Source organism: Mustela putorius, unplaced genomic scaffold (assembly GCF_011764305.1).
Source record: "Mustela putorius furo isolate JIRA1106 unplaced genomic scaffold, ASM1176430v1.1 tig00000129_pilon_pilon_pilon, whole genome shotgun sequence".
Taxonomy (NCBI): domain Eukaryota; kingdom Metazoa; phylum Chordata; class Mammalia; order Carnivora; family Mustelidae; genus Mustela; species Mustela putorius.
Genome location: NW_025421290.1, coordinates 5560221 through 5572484, shown reverse-complemented (window position 1 = coordinate 5572484; position 12264 = coordinate 5560221). Strand labels below are relative to the sequence as shown.

Below are 12264 nucleotides of genomic sequence, written 5' to 3'. Positions count from 1 at the left end.
ATTTTTTGCATGTCTATAAATATTCAATTAATATTGTCTTACTTCTATATTTTCTTCTATAGCTTTTGAATTTTGTGTCATATTTAGCAAAGCCTTCCTGATTTTAAGATCACAATAGAATTCTATTTTTTTCTTCCATTTTTACAGTTTCACTTTTTTAATATTTAAATCTTTGATACAAGATATTAATTTATTTGGTAAGAGGTATGAAGTATGGATTCAACTTCAGCTTCTTTTTAAATGACTACCCATTTGTCTAAATGCTAATTATTAAAAACTTAGTATTTTCACTAGTGGATTTGATATATCACCTTTATGATGTATTAAATGACCATTTAGATTTTTGGTTTCTTTCCAGAAATTCTGTCATTGCATTAGTATGTCTAGTCATGTGCCAATAGCATAATTTGATTATTTAGTCTTTGTAATACCTTTTAAAATATGTTCGGGCTAATCCTCCTCCTACTCCCCTCACTCCTCCCACCAAATATATGTTGTTGCTGTTCTTTGTTATGGTATTTGGCTATTGTATTTTTCCACATAAACTTAAGAATCAGCTTATCTAGTTAAGGAAAATTCTTAGTATTTTTACCAAGATTTCATAAAAGTTCATGTATTAACTTAGGGAGAGTTGACCCCTTTATGATAGTCTGTCTTCTTAACTAAAATAGGCTTTTTGCAGAGGTAAGTTCAAGACTTAGTTCTTCCTGAACACCACAGTACTAATATCTTCACCGAGTAAGCTTTTTGTGCTTCAGTACCAGAAAAAAAATTGGTATAGTTGAAGGTCATTTTACTGGTGATTTATCTTTATATTTTCTCAAGTCTTCTTTTGTGTCTATCAAGAGCATTTTATAACTTTGTTTTTATGTGTTTACTAGGTTTTGTATAGACCTAGTTAGTTTTAATCTTATTTTTTTTGTTTCATTTTTTAAAATTTGAGCTGGTAACTTACATATAGTAAAATGCTTAGGTGTACTGTATGATGAATTTTTAAAAATGTATACACTCATGAAACTGCCATCCAGATCAAACAGAATCCCTGAAGTCCCTTCCCTTGTGCTCCTTCACAGTTAGAACCCTTCTATCTTCCTATATACCCCCGCCCTTTTCATTGCCCAGGCTAATCACCGTTCTGTTCTCTTGTCACCACAGATTGGTTTTTACCTTGATCTGGATCTCAGATAAATTTGCACCCTTTTTGCTTGGTTTCTTTTGCTCAGCATTATGTCTGTGAGAAGCATTCATTTCATGTATAGCAATAGTTCATTGTCTTCACAGTAATAAAATATTTTATTATAGGATTATAATACAATTTATCCATTCCTTGGTTGATGGGCATTTGATTTGTTACCAGCTTTTGGATTTTGCAACTATAGAATAAACATACATGTGTTTTTAGTGGAGATAAGTAATTTTTAGGGTCTTGGCGTAGTCTAAGACCACCAAGGATGAATGTGATTGTGTAGTCCAGCAAAGTCAGGTTTGTTGACTCTGTGCAATGAAGGAAAACACACAATAGAGGAACTATGGAACATCCCATTAAACAAAGGAAAAGAGTGGGTTTTGGAGAGTAGAGTTCAAGTGAAATGTGGTAACACACAAAAAAAGAGATGTATATGATTGGGTGACTATCAGGTCTAACACTGTGAAAATTGACCGACGCTTGTTTTCTTGGAAATTTGGAATGCTTTATTTGAAGCCCCTTTATTTGAAGTTCTGTATCTATTTTTCAACTGGTTTCTAGTCTCCTGCTTCTTCTCTGGTTATTTTATTATTATTATATCTTGGACATTACAGTGAAACACTGAGTGTCTGGTTATGTCCTCTTTATTCTGCAGGTGTTTAAAGAGTTAATTAACTGGCATATCAGCTTGCTCCTCTTAAGGCTAGTGTGAGGTTTTACCAGAGTATTCAGCAAGCTCCTTCCTCTGGTTAGAAACTCAGCTATCTTTCCCGCCACTCTGTGATCACCAGAATCTACATTTAGCTCACAGCACTCTGTTAGCTGTTTGTACAGTCTTGGGTGTTTGTTTGTTTGCTTATGGACAATTTAGTATTCAACCAAAGACAAAGAGATCTCTTGGCATATTTCTAGAGCTCCTTCATGTAACTTTCTCATTTCTGGCACTCTGCCCTTCAAATTCCCACCACCTAAGCAGTGCCAATCTCCAGTCTCCTGCACCCAGTAAGGCTGTTACTCTCTCTTTAGATTCCACTTTCTTGTGTCCTAGTTTGGAAAGTGACTCCAGGCAGAAAGCCAGAGTGAATATGGATCTTACCACTATGGATTCCCTTCTCTCAAGGATTACAGCCTTGTGGGGTCTGTTATCCATGACCCCAAAATAATTACTTCATACCATTTGTATACACATTGGTATTACATGTATGTAGTTGTTTAAAGTAGAAAGATAATTCCAATTCCTGTTACTCATTGTGGCTAGAACCTACATCATCTTACAGAAATAAATAAGTATGTATAATAGAAGACCTCCCCATCTTTGGATTTTCATAGGCCAAAGATGCACCCAAAGTTACTGTCAGTATTTTCTTTAAAACAAAATAATTTGAGGTCCCATCTACCACATAAGCCAATGATATTGGAGGCTCAGGCTGGCATTTCTGTGCCATAAGTTAATGGCTGTAATAATTTAGAATAGTCATAAGGAATTTGATTTTGTTTTTTAAGGAGTACTTTTCTTGTGTTTTAAAACATCTTAAATGTTTATGAAACTCATTTTTTTCTTGGAATTTCTTGTAAGTCTTGAAATTTGCTTGATCTATAATTCTTATTGTTGAAGATAATAATGACATTTCCTCTTTCTCTGCTCAGCAGGGAGCCTGCTTCCCTTCCTCTCTGCCTGCCTCTCTGCCTACTTGTGAACCCTCTCTCTCTCTGTCAAATAAATAAATAAAATCTTTAAAAAAAAATAGTGGTTTTGAGTTAAGGTATTTTTCAATAATATCAAGAAATAAGTTATTAATAATGTACAATTTGCACCCTTTTTGCTTGGTTTCTTTGTTTTTTTTTATTTTAGGTTATTTTTGAAAAGTAGATACAATTTTTATGACAATGTTTTTGTTTAATGAATTATATAAGTACTTTGTATTACTTTAAAAATCTTGTTTTAGAGATAAGAACAACTGGATCCTTTTTGAAAATGATTTAAAAAAAATTTTTTTTTTTTTGGGCGCCTGGGTGGCTCAGTGGGTTAAGCCGCTGCCTTCGGCTCAGGTCATGATCTCAGGGTCCTGGGATCGAGTCCCGCATTGGGCTCTCTGCTCAGCAGGGAGCCTGCTTCCTCCTCTCTCTCTGCCTGCCTCTCTGCCTACTTGTGATCTCTCTCTGTCAAATAAATAAATAAAATCTTAAAAAAAAAAAAATTATTTATTTATTTATTTATTTATTTTTTTTGCCAAGGTTGTATGTGGGGATCTTGCATCTCCATGATACAAGTATGAATTTTATTTGTTTGGTTTTTAGTCACATTAGCTTTTATAATAAATTTTTTTATGGAGCACCTGGGTGGCTAACTTTGTTAAGCGTCTGCATTTTTATTTCAGTTCAGGTCTTGATCTCAGGGTCATGAGTTCAAGCCCTGTGTTGGGCTCCATCCTATGTAAAAAAATCCCAAAAAACAGCTGTAAGTAAATAATAAGCCATCCTTTATGGTAGATAATAAGCCATCCTTTTCTCTGTCTTAGGATGTTTCACATAAGAGAAGTTTGAGCAGATCAAGTATAATACACAATGAGCGAAATATATTAAATTTATAAATACTATTATATTTAATTTAATTTATTTTTTTCAAAGATTTTATTTATTTATTTGACAGACAGAGATCACAAGTAGGCAGAGAGGCAGGCAGAGAGAAAGGAAGGGAAGCAGGCTCCCTGCTAAGCAGAGAGCCCGATGTGGGGCTCCATCCCAGGACTCTAGGATCATGACCTGAACCGACGGCAGAGGCTTAACCCACTGAGCCACAGGCACCCCTATTATATGTAATTTAAATACTATTTGTTGTTTTTAGATAGTTACGGGTAATTTGGGGAGGTTCATCCCTGCCATAAAATTGTAGCCTTAGAACAGAGTGTGCAGCCTAAACAGAGAAAATCCTCAGTGTTTTTTCTTAGTCCAAATAGATATTTTGATTAATTTTTTGAAATTTCTTAAACACAAAAAGTGCTAAATATTTAATTTCCTGACTCCAACCAAGAATTAAATAGAGTTGTTAGAAAGATACCAAATTGTTATCTTCTTTCGGTAAATATGAAAAAAGGGGACACTCTTGCAGTAAACAATCAAAAGGTTTTGACTTTTCTTCTTTCTCCCTTCCCGTCTCCCCAGTACATGTGCTACTTGTTACATTTCTGAGACTAACCCTTTAAGATAGAGTTTGTGAATATCTGTTATATATTTTGCAGTTGACAAATTACAGTTTGAACCTCCTCTGAGAAAAGAAACAGAAGCACGGGATGAAATGGTAGGAATTACTACTTTTGAAATGCTTTATAAATTAAAATTTGAGAAAACTTAAGAGTTAGGTATACTTTGACTAAGGAACAAAGTTATATAGTCTTCTAAGCTATAATTTAGATACTGCATTTCACACATTAAAGTTTGAAAAAGCTTATAGTTATGTATATTTTGACCAAGGTATAATGTGTAATATACCATTTTAACTATTCATTTTGAGCCTTCTGAGTCTTCAGCAGGATTTACATGAAGTTATTAAATATATGAATTTGATGCTCAGCTTTACACTCTCAGGATCTTTTTTCTTATCAACTCTTTAGGTTTAGAGTATATTTTTGCATTACCTTACTGGTTTTAATATTTTTTTGTTAGTATAGCTTCTTTTTTAACCATTGCTCTTATTTTGAGGTTACTATTTAATTAAACCTTTCCTTATCTAAAAAGAAATAAGTAATAGAGCAAGGTATTATTAGAATTGCCTAGATGTTATTTTAATATTTACTTTATTTTTCAGCTTTGGCAAAGTATAATTTTTAGAGGAATTGTCTTCTATTAATGGATCTCTTCATTCTTAACATTTGGCAGTAGTGCTTTTCTTACTGTATATATTGCTATATATATAATTCTCAACTTCCATGCCATTGGGAAAAAATAGCACCAGTAAGTTCATGATAGTTCATGATTGTTTAATAATATAATGATTAGTTTTCTACACTAATAGATTAGTGATCCAGATAATTCAGAGTTACGTTTTTCTGTTTTATTTGGAATATATTAGCAATGGTAAAGACGGCTTGTCGTTTGAAACTTTATTTAGTATGTTTATGGAACTTCTTAAGTATAAGTCAGCTGATAATGAATCATTGACCTAAATATGTCAAGTAACAGCAAATCTAGCTGGAGATTAAAAAATTGATGAAAGCCAAGATGATTAATAATCATGACACTGAATATTTTCTTGACTCAAATAAGATGATTTATGTCTATTATAAGGGAAGAGTTTAAACTATTTTTTCACCTTCACAGGGAGTGTCATCAGACCCAAATTTTGTATTACAGTGGAATCCTTTTGTTGATGGTGCAAATACTGGCAAGTAAGTTGTTTTTTAACTATATATATTTTTTTAAAATTTTGTTTATTTATTTATTTGACAGAGAGAGAGAGAGATCACAAGTAGGGAGAGAGGCAGGCAGAAAGAGAGAGGGAAAGCAGGCTTTCTGCAGAACAGAGAGCCCGATGCGGTGCTCGATCCCAGGACCCCGAGATCATGATCCGAGCCAAAGGCAGGGGCTAAACCCATTGAGCCACTCAGGCACCCCTTTTTAACTATATTTTACTTGATTATATTAGAACACTGAAAAGAAATAAAATGAAAAAAGAAAACAGTATTGGGAGAGATTATTCTAATAAGTTTTAATTTTCATTCTTAAATTGTGCTATGCCTTTTATCAGTATAAATAAAGCTTCTGATTTTTTAATTACCAAAAGGCATCATGTGTTAATCCTTAAGGTTTCTTGAGTTTTCTTCTTTAAATCAGAACTTAGTATGTGTAATGTTAATTTACTAAAGGATGAGTTACATAAAGTCATGGGAAGAAATACTATAGGAGGAGTCGAAAAACCCCAGTTCCATCTCTGCAGTATAGTTTCTTCATATTCTAGACCTTCCCTCAACAATCAGGTTACAGGGCCAGCCTAGGTGTTCCAAACCTGTTTGTGCATTACAGTGCCTCGAGAGGTCTTTAGAAATCGATTCCTGAGTCCTCCACATTCAGCTGATAGATCTGGGGTTGGGAAACTATGACCTGTAAGCCACATCTGACCAACTGCATATTTTTTGTACAGTTCACAAACTAGAATGGTATTTAGATTTTTTTAATAGTTGAAAAAAAATCCAAAGAAGAGTGATATTTTGTTACATGTGAAAATTATATGAACATTTCAGTTCATAAACAGTTGTTGGAACACGACGATGCTTTCATTCTATAACATGAAAAAAGCTGTGGCTTTTATTTTTTTTAAATATGACTTTTATGACATGAAAAAGCTATAACATTATAACAAGAGAGTTCAGTAGTTGTGACCACTGTATAGGCTAAAGTCTATAATATTTACTATCTGACCCTTAAAAGAAAGTAAAGGTGATGCAGATGTTGCTGATACGCTATCCCACTTGGGATAGCTAAAGGGTTTGATGATACAACCATCTGAATCTAGGATTTGCAGTGGCTTCCAGCTCTAAAATTCTGAATCTGTTTTTTACTACTCTGTTTACTTCATTTTTTTTAAAGATTTTATTTATTTATTTGACAGAGATCACAAGTAGGCAGAGGGGCAGGCAGAGAGAGGAGGAAGCAGGCTCACTACTGAGCAGAGAGCCCGATGTGGGACTCAGTCCCAGAACCCTGGGATCGTGACCTGAGCCAAAGGCAGAGGCTTAACTCACTGAGCCACGCAGGCGCCCCTCTGTTTATTTCATTTTAATTACATACTAAATATGCAAAGCAAAACCGTAAAGTTAAAAAGAGTTTGTATTCATTTTATAAAAATTGATTTTATAGTTCTACTAATGTAGTTTGACACATTGAGGTCTTAAGTTTTCCTATAGGTTTTAAAAAATTCTGCAGCATGATCTAATTGTCTTTTATATCCCCTGAATATAAATAGTTTTTAATACACATTTAATGGAGTCTCTGTTTTATGTTATCATTTACCACCATCTGAATTGCATGTTTCTCTTTGTGTTAGATCAACCTCAAAACGTGCAATACCACCTCCCCTACCTCCTAAGGTGAGCTACTTAAAATTTCTGAATAAATCCTTTTTTAAGTAATATAATAATTAAATTTAAAAAATAATTTTATTAAATTTGTTCAATATTCTCTTAAATATATTTTATTTATTTATTTATTTATTTAAAGATTTTATTTATTTATTTGACAAAGATCACAAGTAGGCAGACAGGCAGGCAGAGAGAGAAGGAAGCAAGCTCCCCGCTGAGCAGAGAGTCCGATGTGGGCCTCGATCCCCAGACCCTGGGATCATGATCTGAGCCAAAGGCAGAGGCTTTAACCCACTGAGCCACCCAGGCGCCCCTTAAATATATTTTAGATATAGTTTTCTTTAAGCAGGGATTACGAAGATATAAAATATATATTAAAAAAGGGCTTCTTGAGAAATAGAGTATTTGGATAGCTATAAGAAAAAGATAAAAATCAGTTACACTCATCTGAGGGAAAACTCCTGGAGAAGAAATAGAAAGTGTTCATCATTTATAATCCTCATTTACTACTCTAATTTGCTATTTCATTGGAGTCATACATACTTCATTAAGTCCTTGCTTGTTTCTACTAATTAAATACTTTGTTAATTGTTTATATTATTTTATCAGTTGAAATTATATCAGTTTGACTTAGGGATGATTAAAAGAAAAAGCCACATGGCAGGTTCTTTGTTGTGTTGGGACAGTAATTTCAGCTCTTGTTTAGTTTGCTTACTTAGTGCAGTGATTGAATTATATAGAAGAAAGGAAAAAAAGACATATCCCCATTCCCCTAAAGTCTTTGATGCATAATGATAATAGAGTGTTACTGTTTTATATCCAAATTTATTAAAGCACTTTTGTATCTTATTATCACTAGCCAAGGATAAACAGCTACCCTGAAGACAGCCTCCTAGATGAAGAAAAGTCATCAACTATAAAACGTTGTCCTGATTCAGAGAACAGAGCTCCCCAGTTTCTCAGAAGACAGAGTAGCCCGAGTTGTGGTCCTGTAACTGAGACTTCCTCTATGGGTATGGCTAGCAGTATCAGCAGTCCTGGAGTGCATACAGCTAGATACTGTGATCTGGGTAAATAAAAGTGAAAACCGAAAAGGAAGCCATTTCCATATTTTATTTTTTTTATTTTTTTTATTTATTTTTTTTTTTTGGTAGCCATTTCCATATTTTAAAGAATGTCTTCAGTCAATCTTATAATTGTTTAAAGCTTTTGGAAGTTGTTTTTTAAAGTTCCATATGGATGGGCTATACGAGATTCTGTCCAGATCAATCCTAATTTGATCCGTTACTAAATATGGTAGGATCTTAGAATGACGAATGGATGTTCCTACCCTCCAGTTCAGGATTGGTAGCAGAAGGTACACCTGTGTACCCATAACATTAGATAAGACTGTTTGTATAAATGTCTCATACAATAATTACATGTAATAAAAATGAAAGATTTTTAGGAAGAAAAGAATAGGGAATAGAGGGGGTGGGCCCTTGCAGAGTTATTAAAGGACTTGGTTGAGCCTTCATTAGGGGGAGCCAGTGCTAACAGGCATTCCTGATGAGCAAGAAGTAATAAACAAATGTACTGAACCATGAAAATCTGGATTGTGTTTTAAGTATAGTCTAGTATAAGAAAAGTGTGAGCTTTAGAAGATATATACTGGGAGATAGGACTAGAAGATAGATTGAAGTCCACTTTTGAAAGGCCTTGACTATCAGCATAGCATTCATATAGCATTTCTTTTTCTCACAATATGGGAAGATATTTGGTGTTTTCATGATGTAAGACCACTGCTAACTATGCAGTGCTACCTCTGTAGAATCTAGAGGAAGGCACCAAAGATACTTTTACTCATCTGCCAGTAGAGAATATTTCCCAGTAAATGATCACCCAAATGGTATATAAGTATTGGGGGAAAGGGAAAATTATTTTTCATGGAAAGTACTTATTATATGTTCATTCGGCTTTTAACCATGATTCTTTTAGGAAATGGTGATGGTATTTCAAAACTGATTAGTGAAAATACAGAAGGATCAGCACAAGCACCACAGTTACCAAGGAAAAAGGACAAGCGAGATTTCCCGGTAGGTATAATAGGTGTTTGGTGATTAGTTGTAACTATTACCATGTTCATCATAAAAGAGGCTGTGTCTGTTTGGTGGGCAGGGGGCATAGTCTGTTTAAATCAAGAATTTGAATAACTGAAATTCCAAATGTGTAGGTTTTTTTAAGGTTTAAGAGATCTTTTAGCATTCAAAATATTTTTTTTCCACAGAAACCTGCCATCAATGGCCTTCCACCCACCCCAAAAGTGCTGGTAAGGAATATTTCTATGTAAACCACTTGCCAGTTTCCATCTCTTTAGTTACAGCAGCAGATTTTTAAATTTGCCGTCAAGTACCTTGAGCTATTGAAAGGAAGGATTCACAAAATACAAAAGCATTAAATGCATTTTGATATGCCATGGATTAAATCATGTACCCTAATTTGAGTGACTTCGTTAGAATTTGGAGAGTTTCACTTTTTGTAAATAGGGCATTTGGGTTGTCAGATTCAGTTGGCCTTCAAAGGCCAATTTGACTTTAATGTGGTATCAGTAGTACTGTGTTCTCTTCATAATGTGAGTTAAATATCTTTCTATCCCTGAAGCCATTTTCATTTTGAACTATACATAGTGAACAGGAACAGGGAAGCTTATGTTAATGCTGGTTATGTGGCTCTTCAGGGTGCTTCAGCCAATCATAAGAAGGGGATGCTTTATAAATTATACCTTCTTATTCAGTAAATGTCTAATACATAATATAAATATTAGTCTTTTTGTCTGTTTCACTATTATGGAGTTATATTGTAATTATAATTACTATTATATTGCTCAGAAATATCATCCATTGTTTCACATTCTTAAACCTTAGTCCTAAAGGCAAGTGATAACTTAAAATTCCTAAAATGTATCACAGACATATGTAGATGTTTTGATAAATTTTATATTTTTGCTCTGAAGTACCAGATTATACAAGAGAGGATTGGGAGACTGTCTTGGTAGAAGGAGTTAAATGATATCAAAATAGGAATGTTGTTTTGTAATGAGACCATAAACATATGCAGTAAGAGTCAGTTTACCATTTTGTAATAATCTTAGCTATTTCTAAGACTATATAAAATTATCTAACCAGATAAGTCAATATTTCTTTCTTTATAAATAAGATGGGAGCATGTTTTTCCAAAGTTTTTGATGGCTGCCCTTTGAAAATTAATTGTGCAACATCCTGGATACATCCTGATACAAAAGGTAAAATTTCTGAACTTTTAGTACATCTCTAATAAAATATTTGTTATGGAAAAGGATCTTTACGATCAGTGAACTGAGGTTGTTTGCTTTAAAAATATGACTTTAGAGAATAAATAGGGCAGGTACCTGCAACAACGTAAATAGAGTTTTGGTTTAAGGTACTAGAATTTAGAGTATACAGGAAATGTTCTGATTAAATGAGACTGAATAGTCATCACAAGTGATTAAAACCATGATTAGGGATTTTCTGTTCTATAAAAGGATAATACTGGGACAATTGATAATTTCAATCAATAAAATCATTAGATTAAGTTAATAGTATTGTTTCAGTGTTTACTTCCTGATTTTGATTATTGTACTAAGATTATGTAAAACCTTTCTTTTTCTTTTCTTTTTTTAAGAGATGCATACTGAAATGGGAATAAAGGGACGTTGTGTTTTTATCTTAAATAGTTCAAAAAACAAAAAACCGTGTATATGGAGAGTGAAAAAAAGGATAAAGCAAAAGTAGTAAATGTTAATATTTGTGAAATCTGTGTGAAGGAGGATATTCAGGAGTTATTTGTACTCTTAGAGCTTTTCTGTAAATCTGAAGTGATAACAAAATAACACTTTATTTTTAAAAATTTATGTTGTATATTTTTAAAGTTAGAAAGCCTAATTAATACATAGAGGTAAAAATTTGGCATCAAATAGATCTGGGTTTGAATTCCTGCTCTGTCATTATTATATGACTTTGGAAAGATACTTAAAACCTCTAGTTCTCAGTATGATCCTTTATAACAGAAATACTCTTTTTTTTTTTTTTAAGATTTATTTATTTATTTTAGAGAGAGGGAGAAAGTGAATGGGGTGAGGGACAGATGGAGAGGGAGAGAGAATCCTTAAGCACACTTGGGCTGAGCAGGGAGCCAGATCTGGGGCTCCATCCCAGGACCCTGAGGTCATGACTTGAGCTGAAGGCAGACATTTAACCAAGTGAGCCATCCAGGTGCCCCTAAGAGAATACTCTTAATATTCATCTTTTTGCAAGGAAGGAAGAAGCCTACCTACCTGAGTGTCTGGCAATTAGTAAATAGAGATTAGGCAGTAAAGGGTGTTCAGAAAATGTTTGTTCAACTTTAACACGGTATTAAAGACAAGTCATATAATGATCTGTTTTAAATACTACTATTAGAAAGTGTAACGGAGAAAATATTTTTATCGGTAAGGAGATGGGTTTTTTTGTGTGTTTGTAATTTTTTATTTTGGTATAATTTAAGATTTACAGAAAAGTTAGAAGAATAATGCAGTGTAAGAAACTCCTCTATACTCAGAATCATCAGTTGTTTCTATTATCTATCTACCTATAGGTGCATTTTTTTCTGAGTTACTTGTGAGTGCTTCCCTATACTTGATTTTGTATTTCCTAGGAACAACAATTGTCTCTTACATACCCTTGGTACATTTGGGAAGATCAGGAAATTTATCATTGATGTAATCCCTGTACAGTCCATATTTATATATGTTTTTTGGTTGAAGTATAATCGACATCACATTTTGAAATTATTGTTTCTTTTTTTTTTTTTAAGTTTTTTGTTGTTGTTGTTTATTTATTTGACAGAGATCACAAGCAGGGGAAGTGGCAGGCAGAGGGAGAGGGAGAAGCAGGCTCCCCGCTGATCAGGGAACCCGATGCAGGGCTCAACCCCAGGACCCTGGGATCATGACCTGAGCCAAAGGCA

The 12264-nt window shown here is 33.7% G+C and overlaps 1 protein-coding gene across 5 annotated transcripts in view; it reads left to right on the top strand.

Moving 5' to 3' along the window:
• The window catches only part of MAP4K5 (mitogen-activated protein kinase kinase kinase kinase 5), a 109264-nt gene that overhangs the window by 72196 nt on the left and 24804 nt on the right, over positions 1-12264 (top strand). For 3 of the 5 annotated variants that reach the window (XM_045069292.1, XM_013056028.2, XM_045069302.1), the window contains exons 15-21: positions 4426-4484; positions 5504-5571; positions 7227-7269; positions 8120-8330; positions 9238-9335; positions 9527-9568; positions 10456-10540. In XM_045069292.1, coding sequence (XP_044925227.1) covers positions 4426-4484; positions 5504-5571; positions 7227-7269; positions 8120-8330; positions 9238-9335; positions 9527-9568; positions 10456-10540 — 606 coding nt within the window. The remainder of the gene's footprint in view (positions 1-4425; positions 4485-5503; positions 5572-7226; positions 7270-8119; positions 8331-9237; positions 9336-9526; positions 9569-10455; positions 10541-12264) is intronic. The other 2 variants (XM_045069307.1, XM_004738748.3) reach the window with 1 other exon arrangement.